This window comes from Staurois parvus, unplaced genomic scaffold (genome assembly GCF_062004578.1).
Source record: "Staurois parvus isolate SC_StPar_1 unplaced genomic scaffold, SC_StPar_1.0 ptg000592l, whole genome shotgun sequence".
NCBI lineage: Eukaryota > Metazoa > Chordata > Amphibia > Anura > Ranidae > Staurois > Staurois parvus.
In genome coordinates this window covers 2,248,099-2,264,965 of record NW_028318388.1, presented here as the reverse complement: position 1 = coordinate 2,264,965, position 16,867 = coordinate 2,248,099, and the positions used below count along the sequence as shown (strand labels likewise).

Genomic DNA, 16,867 nt, shown 5'->3' with positions numbered 1-16,867 from the left:
CTATGTAACGTTTCTATGGCCCTAAGTAACGATTCTGTGGCCCTAACTAACGTTTCTCTGTCCCTAAGTAACGTTTCTGTGTCCCTAACTCTCTCCCTGCATACAGCCAGGTATGCCTCTGTTGAATGACTGGAGGCAAATGGAGAATTCTAAAATGGCCGCTATTTATAGCTCGACCATCAAAAAATTTGTTTGTAAGTTTCTCGGCCTTTTGGCTAAGATCAAGTGTAGTATCGACCTTGCCTTTAGGGGTGTCCCGGCTTCCAGCTAGGACGTTGAGAAACACTTGCATCTATCCAAGCCATTTGGTCTGTGTGGGGTACCCTCTTCTCGGCCTTGTAGGATCGTCGGTTAAATCCGGCTTCACCTACTTGCTGCTATTGGGTTTGAGGCTTAGCCCCCACACAGAACGAGTTTGTGATCTTCCCCCCCCTTGTTCACTCTGCGTTACTACCTCCGGGCAGTAGACGCTCAATAGCCTTTTCAAAGGCTAAGCAAGCGAGAGTGAAGCCGCCGAGGAAGAAGAAGGAGAAGGAACCCGACCAAGATCCCTGGGAAGCCCTTCTGAACTCCTCTGCGCCAAGATGGGGAAGAAACAGACCGTGAAGAAGCCACAGAACGCCACCACCGCCAAGACCCCGGGAGAAGCCGCCTCCGCCTCCACCTCCACCCCAGACCGCCCCGGCCCTGCAGACGGTCTCCCTCCCTTGGAGCCCTGGATGAAGCAGACAGTCGTGCTGCGGCTGAAAGAGGTGGATGGCAGAATCCCGGAAATGACCCCGGAAGTCTTCGGCAAGAAGATGATACTCGAGCAGGGATTTAGCAAGGCAGAGACCCTGTCGGTGCAGTCCTTTGTGAGAGGTATGTTCCTGGTCACCTTTGTCTCACTACAGGTGTGCAGAAGGTACTGGGAGGCAGTGAAGACCGCTGGACCCGACTCCCTCTTCCGGAAGTTCGCTGCGAACTCTCCCATTCAAAGGGACGAAAGAAGGATCACGGTGTCCATGAGAAACCCTCACGTCCCCGGCAGAGACATCGCCACCTACCTCCAAAGGTTCTGTGTCGTGTTGAAGGACCCAGTCCGGATACTAGACACCAACGGCTTCTGGACTGGTAAGTGGGCCGTGTTTTGCAGGCTACTAAGAGATCGTCCCGCTGGAGATCTCCAACACCTACAACAATGCTTCTCCCTGGGATCGTCATCAGGACTCCTACACTACCCGGACCTACCCCAGTCATGCCGCAAGTGCGGCCAGCCGGGGCACGAGGGTAAGGAATGCAGTGTGCTTTCTTGTAGGTTCTGTAGGTCTGCAGGTCACGAGACCAAGGATTGCCCAAGGTCCAGAACCTGCAACCTCTGTGGACGGTCCGAGCACGTCTACAGAGACTGCCCAGAAAGAAGCAGGACGTACGCCGGGGCCCTGAGCAAGGGCCCGGCCACCAAACCAGCGCCACAAAAGCCTCCAAAGGACCCGGGTAAGAGGAACCCCCCCCAGGCCCCAGGTACCCCTGCCCCTGGTCCCCCTGCCCCTGGTCCCCCTGGCCCCCCTGCCCCTGGTCCCCCTGCCCCTGGCCCCCCTGCCCCTGGCCCCCCTGCCCCTGCCCCCCCTGCCCCTGCCCCTGGTCCCTCTGCCCCGGCCCCCGGCCCCTCGGCCCCTGGCCCCCCTGCCCCTACCCCCCCCTGCCCCCCTGCCCCTGCCCCGGTCCCACCCCCCCCGGACCTGTCCTCCCAGGAGGACTTCCCCCCCCTTCCCCCTGTTACCCCTGTCAGCAACTCTGCGGCGGGGTACAGGAAGCGGAAGAAGGAGCAGGCCAGCCCGGCGGCGGAGGACACCTCCTCTGCCACCAAGCGGCCTGCCGTCCTCCAGAATGTCGCAGGCCCCGACCCCGTGGGGGAGGACCTCGACACGCTGGAGGAAGAAGAGGTGGAAGAAGAGATGGCTCTGACCCAGTCGGAGCCAGATCTCTCCACCGACTTCAATGAGGTCCTCAACGAGGTCCTCAATCAGATTGGTCTGGGCCAGGACTCTTGTCAGGCTGCAGAGGTCACAGAGGTCGCCCCCCCTCCCCAGGGGAGGTAGGCACAGCCCCTGCCGACTAACCCCTTCATCTCTTTCCCATGATGGCTGAGATATCTATCTTTTCCATTAATGTGAGGAGCATAAAGGACGTGTCTAGGAGGCAGACTGTGCTGACCTTTCTTTCCACACAGCAGAGTGATGTGTACATGCTTCAGGAGTGCGCACTTCCCCCTCTGAGGAGGTACACTCATTTGTCCTCCCAGTGGACCCATGGTCCCTCCTACTGGTCTGGGGGTGGCGATTGCAAGTCTGCAGGGGTTGCGGTTCTTATCCGGGGAGGACGTTTCACTGTTGACTCCGTCCATGAGCTCGTCTGTGGCCGCCTTCTGGTCATAGATGGTTCGTGGGCGGGGGAGCCCGTTAGGCTCATCAACGTGTACGCCCCCCCGGAGAAGAACGCGCGGCTGGAACTTTTCCAAACCCTGCGGACGCAACTCGCCACAACGAGAGCAGTAGTAATCGGCGGTGACTTTAACTGTCCGATAGAGGAGGATGGGCGCAGCTCCAGCATATACGCAAAACTCGACGTCACCTCGAAGCTGCTCCGGGAGATGATTGCAGAGGCTTCCCTGCGAGACGCAGTGGGATCCGTGGGGCGCGGTTCCGTGAACTACTCATGGAGCCGCCCAGATGGATCCGTGCGCTCCAGGATTGACTTTGTGCTCACCTCCAGGGCAGTCAGGCACCGCGGGTTCTCCATGGTTCCCTGCTTTTTCTCTGACCACAGGGCCATTCACTTTCAAGGTGATCTGGGAGAGGGCTTTGCCCCGGGCCCAGGCTCCTGGAAGCTGAATTGCACCCTGCTGGGCGATGAGGAACTGCTAGCGGAGCTCAGGGAAATCTACGGTGCCTGGCGAGAGGAGAAGGCTTTCTTTCCTAAGGTCAGCGACTGGTGGGAGTTCGTGAAAGTCAAGCTGCGCAGCTTCTTTCAGGCCAGGGGACGCCAGCAAGTGTGTGCCAGGAGGAAGGAACTCAGGAGGCTGCAGCGTCAGCTGCAGTCCCTGCAGGACCTTCACCACTGTGGCTGGGACGTGAGGCAAGACCTGGAGGACACCAAGAAGTGCTTGAAAAAGCACTTTGAGGAAGAATCCAGGCACATTGTCTTCCGTGCCAAAGTGGAGCATCTCGAGAAAGGTGAGAAGTGTAACTCTTTCTTTTTCAGGAAACTCCACTCAGGACACACACCCCTGTCGGAGCTGCGTGACAAGACTGGAACACTCCAGAAGGGGAAGGAGGCCGTGATGGAAGTGGTCAGCGACTACTACTCCGACCTCTACTCTCCTAAAGAAACGAACTCGGAAGCGGCCGACAGGTTCTTGTCAGGTATCTCTAACACTATTGATCCTGCAGGTTTGTCGGCCACCAACGCCCCCTTGACGTTGGAGGAACTGCACTCTGCCGCTAAATCCTTTAGGCAAGGCAGGACCCCGGGCTGCGACGGTCTCCCAGCGGAGCTTTATGTAGCGCTGTGGGATCTCGTGGGCCCGGACCTGCTCGAGCTGTACGAGGAGATGGTGGTGGAGGGCAAGATGCCTCCTTCGTTGAGGGAGGGGATGATCACGATCCTGTACAAGCGTAAGGGGGAGAGATGTGACTTGAAAAATTGGCGTCCCATCTCTCTTCTGAACGTGGACTACAAGATCCTCGCCAAGGTCATGGCGAACAGACTGAAGGCTGTCATCGGACAGATCATCAACCCGGATCAGACTTGTGGCATTCCTGGCCGCAGGATTGCGGACAGCCTAGCGCTTGTCCGGGACACGGTCCAATACATCAAGGACCGCCGTGTGCACGCGGCCCTGGTCAGTCTTGATCAGGAGAAGGCCTTTGACCGTGTCTCCCATGGGTTTATGTGCAGAGCCCTGCGCAGGTTTGGTCTCGGGGAAATGTTTTGTTCATATGTTGACATCATGTATAATGACATCTGTAGTTCCGTGCAGGTGAACGGCTGGAAGACTGACCCCTTCCCGGTTCTCTCCGGGGTCAGACAAGGCTGTCCTCTCTCACCTCTGCTTTTTGTTTGCTGTATAGAGCTCTTCGCCGAATGCATCAGACGGAATCCAGAGATCGGGGGAATCACCGCACCGGGACCAGACAGACGGGAAGTGAAGTGCTCGCTCTACATGGACGACGTGACGGTGTTCTGTGCCAACCAGCGCTCCATCGACCTGCTCGTCCAGACCTGCGAGGACTTCGGCCAAGCTTCGGGGGCAAAGGTCAACTGCGGGAAGTCGGAAGTCATGCTCTTCGGAAAGTGGTTCCTGCCTTCTTCTGCATCCATGCCCTTTGGCATCAAGACAGACTTCATGAAGATTTTGGGAGTTTGGTTTGGTGCCGAGGGCGCAGCCCTGAAGTCTTGGGAGGAGAGACTGGCCAAGATGCGCCAAAAGTTTGGACTCTGGAGCCTCAGAGACCTCACCATCGAAGGGAAGACACTGGTACTCCGCAGCGAGATTCTCCCTGTGTTGCAGTACCTCGCCCAGGCCTGGCCCCCCCGGGTCAACACCTGCAAGGCCATCACCAGGGCGGTGTTTCACTTCATCTGGGGCTCCAAGATGGACAGAGTGAAGCGGGCAGTCATGTTCAAGGAACCCCTCAAGGGCGGTAAGGGCGTGCCCGACATCGCCACCCAGCTGAGGGTGTTCTTTGCTTGCAACTGCGTCCGCAGAACTTTGCCAAGACGGACTATGGACTCTGGCGGGAACGCAATGTCTCGCTTCTTCCTGTTGCCTCTCTGGAGGTCCCTGGGGTGGGACACCTGGGATAGTTCCATCCCCTACAACTGGGACACTCCTTGGTTCTACTTGGATACCTTCAAGTTCATCAGGGAGCAAGGGCTGCAGGGAGTCAAGCCGGACTTGTGGAAGCCAAAGACCATCTACAAGCTCATCCGAGCCAGCGACATTTTGGAGTCGGTTCCAGGCCTGCCTTCAGACACCTGCAAGGTGGTCTGGAGGAATGTTTCTTCTAACATCCTCACCAACAGGCACAAAGACCTGGCATGGATGGCTATCCAGGGGGGACTGCCTCTCAGGACATTTATGCATGCCAGGAACCTGAGCAGATACAGACACTGCCCCTTCTGCATCACCCATGAGGAAACGTCCTACCACGTTTTCTGGGAGTGCTCATTTGCTCAGGCCCTGTTGGGGGCCCTGGAACCTGAACTCAAGGACTTTGTGCCACAGACAGCCATCACTCACTTTGGGGTTTTGAATGGACTGTTCTGTGGAACTTTTTCTTTGGAGGACATTGACGGCGCCTGGCGGGTGCTGTGCTGTTTCAAGGACGCTTTATGGTGCGCCAGAAAGCGCCTCACACTCCAGCGGGAGAGGATGTCCATTGAGGACTGCCGCAGACTGATCCTCAGTCTGCTCAGAGACTATTCCTTGTTGGACTTTAAGGAGGAAGAGGACGTCTGAAGATTTCCCCCTTCCCCCTACTCCCCCTTGCGTGTCTTTGTCCCTTCAATAAAGCTTCGGGCCTGTGTTTCCCCCTTCCCTCCCCTTCCACCCCCCCCCCCCCCCCACACACCCGATGCCTATTGTTGACAGTGTTTTTCTTTTCAGTTATCGTTTTCGTGCATGACATAGTGACTAGGAAATGTATATCGTATTAGGATGCTACAGTTTTTGGGGTAAGCGGCGTCATGCATGACGTGGTGATCCGGGGGATTCATCCTCTGTGCACATCACGTCAGGCATCATACCGCTGAGCGAATGTATTTATTGGCCTGAATGTATTTATCGTATGTTTGGAACTGTATTGCTATGTGGTGCGCTGCGTCGCAGTACAGGGTGAGATGTACCCCGATTACACGTAACATGTTGTTTTTGATGCTTCTGCAATAAAAGTATCTTTTCAATAAAAAATTACACTGTGCTGGCTGGCTGCTGATTGGCTAATGTGATCACATGTCATGTGATCACATGAACAGAGTTAATCCCCACCCATAGGCGGTCTGGAGACACCCCTGTATTGGTTGGTGGTTTTAATTCAACACAATATGTTAGTCCAGGAACAGCTATTAGCTTGATAGACTCTGAGGAAGAGGATAAGTCCTTGAAACGCTTCAGCCTCTAGATGTTCCATAATTTCTGTACACCTTGATGTTTTACGGATTGTTTGTGCTGTACTCATGAGATGTATTTGTACCTTTTTAAGACTTTGTGAGAATAATACTTACCTTTTTACATTAAATACATTTTTAAAGGATAATGCACTAGGCCAGTGCACCGTCTGTTTGCTTATCATTACTGTTTGTATCTCCCATGCATACACTTACTAGGACCAGTAAACCTACCAGCATGTCTTTTGAGCTTGGAGAGAAAACATTCAAGTACTCGGAAAACATGCCATCTCCTGCGTAGGCAGTATCCTGGTTGGGATTTGTACCAAGTACCCTAGTGCACCAAGGAAGCAGTGCCAAACCACTGTGATTGCCTAATAGCCTGCTTTTTCCTGTTGATGAGAGTTTTCCCCAGATATCTAAATGAGATCCAGAAAATGTTCAACAAATGTATCTTTATGTGTGGTCTTCAGAGCAGACCTCCAAGCAAAATACACAAGCCCCATCTGTTTCCTGGGAAATTATTCAAGACTCAAGCACTCAGGTAAATGTGAATTAAGAAAGACACAAAGAAAAGCTGTGTGCCAAACACAATTAGTTAACCAGGCCTAAATCAGCTTAAGAATTACATGCTGCATCCTAGCTAGTAGAGCTGTTCTGGGGTTTTTTTCTATGTAATTTGCACCCCCTTAAAGGACCTTCTGTTTTGGTCCTGACGTTCTTTCCCAGTAGATGCATTAGCAGCTAGGCACACAGTCACTCTCTTGGCTCAATGATAAGTCCAGAGGAATACGTTTTTGATGCTTTATTGTAGAACATGAACTTGGATGGATGTAGGGTTACTGTGGTATACTCCAACAACATTAAGAAGTATCGCTTCTCGGCCTTTTGGCTAAGATCAAGTGTAGTATCTGTTCTTATCAGTGTCCAGTGGGGGTGCTCCCGACCATTCTAGTTTACGGGGATGGTTGTTGTATAGTACCCTCACTGGTATGATGGGGGTCCGGAAGGCTAGTACCGGAGGGACAGAAACCAGGGAGCGCCATGATTCGTTCTGGGGCCTTGGGAGTAATTCCTCTGGGGAGACCGGAAAGACCCAGTTCCTCCTGGTTTGAGCATGCTACCTTGGTCTGGCCTGGGGTCGGGGACGCAAAAAGTCCGCAAACTCAGTGCCCCCTGGGGAAGACGCTCTCAGGGGTGTCACTAGTAACACTTGGGTGTGGGACCCCACGGTGTGAAGATGACACATGGCCACTGTTTTTCACATCTTTTTGCACAGCGCCCTAAGGACCAGGTCTTTTGGCTAAGTCCAGGGCAATTTTTGCTACAGGCCTCAGGGCCTGGTCTGTGCACTATTAGGCACGGTACCACTTTTTTATTTTATTCTATTTATTTAAACCACTCCCACGTTTTGTCACTTTTTGCTTTCTTATGTGTGTGTTTTTCACGGATGGAGGGTGTGGGTCCTCGGGCCTTACCTGAAGTCTAGGGGGAGGATGTGTGGCCATACGGTTCCTTCCTCCCCTGATCCCTAGGGGGTTTTCTCTTCGGGAGAACCCCCTTGCCTAGTACTGGATGTCCGGCTTCGGCTGGGCATAAGGAACGGTGGTCCACCAGGCCTTTTGGCCAGGAGGACCAAATGGGAACCTTGTCCCTGTCAGGAGCTTCGTGCCCCGGGGGATCGGGTGAACGGTCCAACCCTTTCGGGGGTAGGACAAACACACCCCTAAGTGCACGTTTTTTGTGTGTGTGTTTCTGCACTTGCACTTTTTTGCGGACACTTACGGGTTTTTACGTTATAGTTGCACGTTTGCGGACTTAAAAAAAAAAAAAAAAAAATTACACTGTGCTGGCTGGCTGCTGATTGGCTAATGTGATCACATGTCATGTGATCACATGAACACATCGCTTCTCGGCCTTTTGGCTAAGATCAAGTGTAGTATCGACCTTGCCTTTAGGGGTGTCCCGGCTTCCAGCTAGGACGTTGAGAAACACTTGCATCTATCCAAGCCATTTGGTCTGTGTGGGGTACCCTCTTCTCGGCCTTGTAGGATCGTCGATTAAATTCGGCTTCACCTACTTGCTGCTATTGGGTTTGAGGCTTAGCCCCCACACAGAACGAGTTTGTGATCTTCCCCCCCCTTGTTCACTCTGCGTTACTACCTCCGGGCAGTAGACGCTCAATAGCCTTTTCAAAGGCTAAGCAAGCGAGAGTGAAGCCGCCGAGGAAGAAGAAGGAGAAGGAACCCGACCAAGATCTCTGGGAAGCCCTCCTGAGAACTCCTCTGCGCCAAGATGGGGAAGAAACAGACCGTAAAGAAGCCACAGAACGCCACCACCGCCAAGACCCCGGGAGAAGCCCCCTCCGCCTCCACCTCCACCCCAGACCGCTCCGGCCCTGCAGACGGTCTCCCTCCCTTGGAGCCCTGGATGAAGCAGACAGTCGTGCTGCGGCTGAAAGAGGTGGACGGCAGAATCCCGGAGATGACCCCGGAAGTCTTTGGCAAGAAAATGATCCTTGAACAAGGATTTAGCAAAGCAGAGACCCTGTCGGTGCAGTCATTCGTGAAAGGTTTGTTCCTTGTCACATTTGTCTCCCTACAGGTGTGCAGAAGGTACTGGGAGGCAGTGAAGACCGCTGGACCCGACTCCCTCTTCCGAAAGTTCGCTGCGAACTCTCCCATTCAAAGGGACGAAAGAAGGATCACGGTGTCCATGAGGAACCCTCACGTCCCCGGCAGAGACATAGCCACCTACCTCCAAAGGTTTTGTGTCGTGTTGAAGGACCCAGTCCGGATACTAGACACCAACGGCTTCTGGACTGGTAAGTGGGCTGTGTTTTGCAGGCTACTAAGAGATCGTCCCGCTGGAGATCTCCAACACCTGCAACAATGCTTCTCCCTGGGATCGTCATCAGGACTCCTACACTACCCAGACCTACCCCAGTCATGCCGCAAGTGCGGCCAGCCGGGGCACGAGGGTAAGGAATGCAGTGTGCTTTCTTGTAGGTTCTGTAGGTCTGCAGGTCACGAGACCAAGGATTGCCCAAGGTCCAGAACCTGCAACCTCTGTGGACGGTCCGAGCACGTCTACAGAGACTGCCCAGAAAGAAGCAGGACGTACGCCGGGGCCCTGAGCAAGGGCCCGGCCACCAAACCAACGCCACAGAAACCTCCAAAGGACCCGGGTAAGAGGAACCCCCCCCAGGCCCCAGGTACCCCTGCCCCAGGCCCCCCGGGTCCCCCTGCCCCTGGTCCCCCCGCCCCTGGCCCCCCCGCCCCTGCCCCTGGCCCCCCTGCCCCTGGCCCCCCTGCCCCGGGTCCCCCTGCCCCTGGCCCCCCTGCCCCTGCCCCTGGTCCCTCTGTCCCGGCCCCCGGCCCCTCGGCCCCTGGTCCCCCTGCCCCTACCCCCCCTTGCCCCCCTGCCCCGGTCCCACCCCCCCCGGACCTGTCCTCCCAGGACTTCCCGCCCCTTCCCCCTGTCACCCCTGTCAGCAACTCTGCGGCGGGGTACAGGAAGCGGAAGAAGGAGCAGGCCAGCCCGGCGGCGGAGGACACCTCCTCTGCCACCAAGCGGCCTGCCGTCCTCCAGAATGCCGCAGGCCCCGACCCCGTGGGGGAGGACCTCGACACGCTGGAGGAAGAAGAGGTGGAGGAAGAGATGGCTCTGACCCAGTCGGAACCAGATCTCTCCACCGACTTCAATGAGGTCCTCAACGAGGTCCTCAATCAGATCGGTCTGGGCCAGGACACCTGTCAGGCTGCAGAGGTCACAGAGGTCGCCCCCCCTCCCCAGGGGAGGTAAGCACAGCCCCTGCCGACTAACCCCTTCATCTCTTTCCCATGATGGCTGAGATATCTATCTTTTCCATTAATGTGAGGAGCATAAAGGACGTGTCTAGGAGGCAGACTGTGCTGACCTTTCTTTCCACACAGCAGAGTGATGTGTACATGCTTCAGGAGTGCGCACTTCCCCCTCTGAGGAGGTACACTCATTTGTCCTCCCAGTGGACCCATGGTCCCTCCTACTGGTCTGGGGGTGGCGATTGCAAGTCCGCAGGGGTTGCGGTTCTTATCAGGGGAAGACGTTTCACTGTTGACTCCGTCCATGAGCTCGTCTGTGGCCGCCTTCTGGTCATAGATGGTTCGTGGGCGGGGGAGCCCGTTAGGCTCATCAACGTGTACGCTCCCCCGGAGAAGAACGCGCGGCTGGAACTTTTCCAAACCCTGCGGACGCAACTCGCCACAACGAGAACAGTAGTAATCGGCGGTGATTTTAACTGTCCAATAGAGGAGGATGGGCGCAGCTCCAGCATGTACGCAAAACTCGACGCCACCTCGAAGCTGCTCCGGGAGATGATTGCAGAGGCTTCCCTGCGAGACGCAGTGGGATCCGTGGGGCGCGGTTCCGTGAACTACTCATGGAGCCGCCCCGATGGATCCGTGCGCTCCAGGATTGACTTTGTACTCACCTCCAGGGCAGTCAGGCACCGCGGGTTCTCCATGGTTCCCTGCTTTTTCTCTGACCACAGGGCCATTCACTTTCAAGGTGATCTGGGAGAGGGCTTTGCCCCGGGCCCAGGCTCCTGGAAGCTGAATTGCACCCTGCTGGGCGATGAGGAACTGCTAGCGGAGCTCAGGGAAATCTACGGTGCCTGGCGAGAGGAGAAGTCTTTCTTTCCTAAGGTCAGCGACTGGTGGGAGTTCGTGAAAGTCAAGCTGCGCAGCTTCTTTCAGGCCAGGGGACGCCAGCAAGTGTGTGCCAGGAGGAAGGAACTCAGGAGGCTGCAGCGTCAGCTGCAGTCCCTGCAGGACCTTCACCACTGTGGCTGGGACGTGAGGCAAGACCTGGAGGACACCAAGAAGTGCTTGAAAAAGCACTTTGAGGAAGAATCCAGGCACATTGTCTTCCGTGCCAAAGTGGAGCATCTCGAGAAAGGTGAGAAGTGTAACTCTTTCTTTTTTAGGAAACTCCACTCAGGACACACACCCCTGTCGGAGCTGCGTGACAAGACTGGAACACTCCAGAAGGGGAAGGAGGCCGTGATGGAAGTGGTCAGCGACTACTACTCTGACCTCTACTCCCCTAAAGAAACAAACTCGGAAGCGGCCGACAGGTTCTTGTCAGGTATCTCTAACACTATTGATCCTGCAGGTTTGTCGGCCACCAACGCCCCCTTGACGTTGGAGGAGCTGCACTCTGCCGCTAAATCCTTTAGGCAAGGCAGGACCCCGGGCTGCGACGGTCTCCCAGCGGAGCTTTATGTAGCGCTGTGGGATCTCGTGGGCCCGGACCTGCTCGAGCTGTACGAGGAGATGGTGGTGGAGGGCAAGATGCCTCCTTCGTTGAGGGAGGGGATGATCACGATCCTGTACAAGCGTAAGGGGGAGAGATGTGACTTGAAAAATTGGCGTCCCATCTCTCTTCTGAACGTGGACTACAAGATCCTCGCCAAGGTCATGGCAAACAGACTGAAGGCTGTCATCGGACAGATCATCAACCCGGATCAGACTTGTGGCATTCCTGGCCGCAGGATTGCGGACAGCCTAGCGCTTGTCCGGGACACGGTCCAATACATCAAGGACCGCCGTGTGCACGCGGCCCTGGTCAGTCTTGATCAGGAGAAGGCCTTTGACCGTGTCTCCCATGGGTTTATGTGCAGAGCCCTGCGCAGGTTTGGTCTCGGGGAAATGTTTTGTTCATATGTTGACATCATGTATAATGACATCTGTAGTTCCGTGCAGGTGAACGGCTGGAAGACTGACCCCTTCCCGGTTCTCTCCGGGGTCAGACAAGGCTGTCCTCTCTCACCTCTGCTTTTTGTTTGCTGTATAGAGCTCTTCGCCGAATGCATCAGACGGAATCCAGAGATTGGGGGAATCACCGCACCGGGACCAGACAGACGGGAAGTGAAGTGCTCGCTCTACATGGACGACGTGACGGTGTTCTGTGCCAACCAGCGCTCCATCGACCTGCTCGTCCAGACCTGCGAGGACTTCGGCCAAGCTTCGGGGGCAAAGGTCAACTGCGGGAAGTCGGAAGTCATGCTCTTCGGAAAGTGGTTCCTGCCTTCTTCTGCATCCATGCCCTTTGGCATCAAGACAGACTTCATGAAGATTTTGGGAGTTTGGTTTGGTGCCGAGGGCGCAGCCCTGAAGTCTTGGGAGGAGAGACTGGCCAAGATGCGCCAAAAGTTTGGACTCTGGAGCCTCAGAGACCTCACCATCGAAGGGAAGACACTGGTACTCCGCAGCGAGATTCTCCCTGTGTTGCAGTACCTCGCCCAGGCCTGGCCCCCCCGGGTCAACACCTGCAAGGCCATCACCAGGGCGGTGTTTCACTTCATCTGGGGCTCCAAGATGGACAGAGTGAAGCGGGCAGTCATGTTCAAGGAACCCCTCAAGGGCGGTAAGGGCGTGCCCGACATCGCCACCCAGCTGAGGGTGTTCTTTGCTTGCAACTGCGTCCTGCAAGGCCATCACCAGGGCGGTGTTTCACTTCATCTGGGGCTCCAAGATGGACAGAGTGAAGCGGGCAGTCATGTTCAAGGAACCCCTCAAGGGCGGTAAGGGCGTGCCCGACATCGCCACCCAGCTGAGGGTGTTCTTTGCTTGCAACTGCGTCCGCAGAACTTTGCCAAGACGGACTACGGACTCTGGCGGGAACGCAATGTCTCGCTTCTTCCTGTTGCCTCTCTGGAGGTCCCTGGGGTGGGACACTTGGGATAGTTCCATCCCCTACAACTGGGACACTCCTTGGTTCTACTTGGATACCTTCAAGTTCATCAGGGAGCAAGGGCTGCAGGGAGTCAAGCCGGACTTGTGGAAGCTAAAGACGATCTACAAGCTCATCCGAGCCAGCGACATTTTGGAGTCGGTTCCAGGCCTGCCTTCAGACACCTGCAAGGTGGTCTGGAGGAATGTTTCTTCCAACATCCTCACCAACAGGCACAAAGACCTGGCATGGATGGCTATCCAGGGGGGACTGCCTCTCAGGACATTTATGCATGCCAGGAACCTGAGCAGATACAGACACTGCCCCTTCTGCATCATCCATGAGGAAACGTCTTACCACGTTTTCTGGGAGTGCTCATTTGCTCAGGCCCTGTTGGGGGCCCTGGAACCTGAACTCAAGGACTTTGTGCCACAGACAGCCATCACTCACTTTGGGGTGTTGAATGGACTGTTCTGTGGAACTTTTTCTTTGGAGGACATTGACGGCGCCTGGCGGGTGCTGTGCTGTTTTAATGACGCTTTATGGTGCGCCAGAAAGCGCCTCATCCACAAGCGGGAGAGGATGTCCATTGAGGACTGCCGCAGACTGATCCTCAGTCTGCTCAGAGACTATTCCTTGTTGGACTTTAAGGAGGAAGAGGACGTCTGAAGATTTCCCCCTTCCCCCTACTCCCCCTTGCGTGTCTTTGTCCCTTCAATAAAGCTTCGGGCCTGTGTTTCCCCCTTCCCTCCCCTTCCCCCCCCCACACACCCGATGCCTATTGTTGATAGTGTTTTTTCAGTTATCGTTTTCGTGCATGACATAGTGACTAGGAAATGTATATTGTATTAGGATGCTACAGTTTTTGGGGTAAGCGGCGTCATGCATGACGTGGTGATCCGGGGGATTCATCCTCTGTGCACATCACGTCAGGCATCATACCGCTGAGCGAATGTATTTATTTGCCTGAATGTATTTATCGTATGTTTGGAACTGTATTGCTATGTGGTGCGCTGCGTCGCAGTACAGGGTGAGATGTACCCCGATTACACGTAACATGTTGTTTTTGATGCTTCTGCAATAAAAGTATCTTTTCAATCAAAAATTACACTGTGCTGGCTGGCTGCTGATTGGCTAATGTGATCACATGTCATGTGATCACATGAACACATCGCTTCTCGGCCTTTTGGCTAAGATCAAGTGTGGTATCTGTTCTTATCAGTGTCCAGTGGGGGTGCTCCCGACCATTCTAGTTTACGGGGATGGTTGTTGTATAGCACCCTCACTGGTATGATGGGGTCCGGAAGGCTAGTACCGGAGGGACAGAAACCAGGGAGCGCCATGATTCGTTCTGGGGCCTTGGGAGTAATTCCTCTGGGGAGACCGGAAAGACCCAGTACCTCCTGATCTGAACATGCTACCTTGGTCTGGCCAGGGGCTGGGGACGCAAAAAGTCCGCAAACTCAGTGCCCCCTGGGGAAGACGCTCTCAGGGGTGTCACTAGTAACACTTGGGTGTGGGACCCCACGGTGTGAAGATGACACATGGTCACTGTTTTTTCACCTCTTTTTGCACAGCGCCCTAAGGACCAGGCCTTTTGGCTAAGTCCAGGGCAATTTTTGCTACGGGCCTCAGGGCCTGGTCTGTGCACATTTCGGCACGGTACCTTTTTTTTTTATTTTTTCTTTTCTTTACTTAATTTAATTTATTACACTCCCACGTATTGTCACTTTTTGCTTTCTTATGTGTGTGCTTTCACGGATGGAGGGTGTGGGTCCTCGGGCCTACCCTGAAGTCTAGGGGGAGGATGTGTGGCCATACGGTTCCTTCCTCCCCTGATCCCTAGAGGACTCTTCTTCGGGAGAGTCCCCTTGCCTAGTACTGAATGTCCGGCTTCGGCTTGGCATAGGGAACGGTGGTCCACCCGGCCTTTTGGTCAGGAGGACCAAGTGGGAACCTAGTCCCCGTCAGGAGCTTCGTGCCCCGGGGGATCAGGGACAGCGGTCCAAGCCCCTTTCGGGGTAGGACACAGCACACCCCTAAGTGCACGTTTTTCGTGTGGTGTTTTGCACTTGCACTTTTTTGCGGACACTTACGGGTTTTTTCGATATAGTTGCACGTTTGCGGACTTAAAAAAAAAATTACACTGTGCTGGCTGGTATTTATTTCTGAATGTATTTATTGTATGCTTGGAACTGTATTGCTATGTGGTGCGCTGCGTCGCAGTACAGGGTGAGATGTACCCCGATTACACGTATCATGTTGTTTTTGATGCTTCTGTAATAAAAGTATCTTTTCAATCAAAAAAGGGGGTGTTAAAAAGCACGGCTCAACCTGTTTTTTCTTCCCTTCGACTGCCAGTGTGAAAAAGACCTAACACTAAGTTGACACTAGCGCAGGCTTTTGCCACAGCTCTGAAAAGCAATCTGTGGTGGATCGTTATTCAGAGGCATTTGACAGGCCGCAAGGAGGTCATATGTCTGTTTTTTTTGGCTAAGATCATGTGTAGTATCGACCTTGCCTTTAGGGGTATCCCTGCTTCCAGCTAGGACGTTGAGAACCACTTGAATCTATCCCAGCCATTTGGTCTGTGTGGGGTACCCTCTTCTCGGCCTTGTAGGATCGTCGTTTAAATTCGGCTTCACCTGCTTGCTGCTATTGGGTTTGAGGCTTAGCCCCCACACAGAACGAGTTTGTGATCTTCCCCCCCCTTGTTCACTCTGCGTTACTACCTCCGGGCAGTAGACGCTCAATAGCCTTTTCAAAGGCTAAGCAAGCGAGAGTGAAGCCGCCGAGGAAGAAGAAGGAGAAGGAACCCGACCAAGATTTCTGGGAAGCCCTCCTGAGAACTCCTCTGCGCCAAGATGGGGAAGAAACAGACCGTGAAGAAGCCACAGAACGCCGCTCCCGCCAAGACCCCGGGAGAAGCCCCCTCCGCCTCCACCTCCACCCCAGACCGCTCCGGCCCTGCAGACGGTCTCCCTCCCTTGGAGCCCTGGATGAAGCAGACAGTCGTGCTGCGGCTGAAAGAGGTGGAAGGCAGAATCCCGGACATGACCCCGGAAGTCTTTGGCAAGAAAATGATCCTTGAACAAGGATTCAGCAAGGCAGAGACCCTGTCGGTGCAGTCCTTTGTGAAAGGTTTGTTCCTTGTCACATTTGTCTCCCTACAGGTGTGCAGAAGGTACTGGGAGGCAGTGAAGACCGCTGGACCCGACTCCCTCTTCCGAAAGTTCACTGCGAACTCTCCCATTCAAAGGGACGAAAGAAGGATCACGGTGTCCATGAGGAACCCTCACGTCCCCGGCAGAGACATCGCCACCTACCTCCAAAGGTTTTGTGTCGTGTTGAAGGACCCAGTCCGGATACTAGACACCAACGGCTTCTGGACTGGTAAGTGGGCTGTGTTTTGCAGGCTACTAAGAGATCGTCCCGCTGGAGATCTCCAACACCTGCAACAGTGCTTCTCCCTGGGATCGTCATCAGGACTCCTACACTACCCAGACCTACCCCAGTCATGCCGCAAGTGCGGCCAGCCGGGGCACGAGGGTAAGGAATGCAGTGTGCTTTCTTGTAGGTTCTGTAGGTCTGCAGGTCACGAGACCAAGGATTGCCCGAGGTCCAGAACCTGCAACCTCTGTGGACGGTCAGAGCACGTCTACAGAGACTGCCCGGAAAGAAGCAGGACGTACGCTGGTGCCCTGAGCAAGGGCCCTGCCACCAAACAAGCGCCACAGAAACCTCCAAAGGACCCGGGTAAGAGGAACCCCCCCCAGGCCCCAGGTCCCCCTGCCCCAGGTCCCCCTGCCCCGGGCCCCCCTGCCCCTGGCCCCCCCTCCCCCCCCTGCCCCTGCCCCTGGCCCCCCCGCCCCTACCCCTGGTCCCCCTGCCCCTGGTCCCCCTGCCCCTGGTCCCCCTGCCCCGGGTCCCCCTGACCCCCCTGCCCCTGGTCCCCTCGCCCCTGGGCCCCCTGCCCCTGGGCCCCCTGCCCCTGGTCCCCCTG

General features: G+C 55.3%; 1 protein-coding gene and 3 pseudogenes across 1 annotated transcript; all 4 read left to right on the top strand.

Annotated features, from left to right (window-relative positions):
- The first annotated feature begins 1,760 nt into the window (after positions 1-1,760).
- On the top strand, positions 1,761-5,937 carry LOC149449969 (uncharacterized). The gene is made up of 2 exons (XM_089692545.1): positions 1,761-3,404; positions 4,113-5,937. The coding sequence occupies exons 1-2, from the start codon at positions 2,120-2,122 to the stop codon at positions 5,501-5,503; spliced, it is 2,676 nt and encodes an 891-aa protein (XP_089548671.1). The 5' UTR covers positions 1,761-2,119; the 3' UTR covers positions 5,504-5,937.
- A 1,085-nt stretch (positions 5,938-7,022) lies between these two features.
- Positions 7,023-7,137, top strand: LOC149449968 (U2 spliceosomal RNA; annotated as a pseudogene).
- Positions 7,138-8,054: 917 nt separating this feature from the next.
- On the top strand, positions 8,055-8,260 carry LOC149449967 (U2 spliceosomal RNA; annotated as a pseudogene).
- A 5,774-nt stretch (positions 8,261-14,034) lies between these two features.
- On the top strand, positions 14,035-14,149 carry LOC149449966 (U2 spliceosomal RNA; annotated as a pseudogene).
- The last annotated feature ends 2,718 nt before the right edge of the window (positions 14,150-16,867 follow it).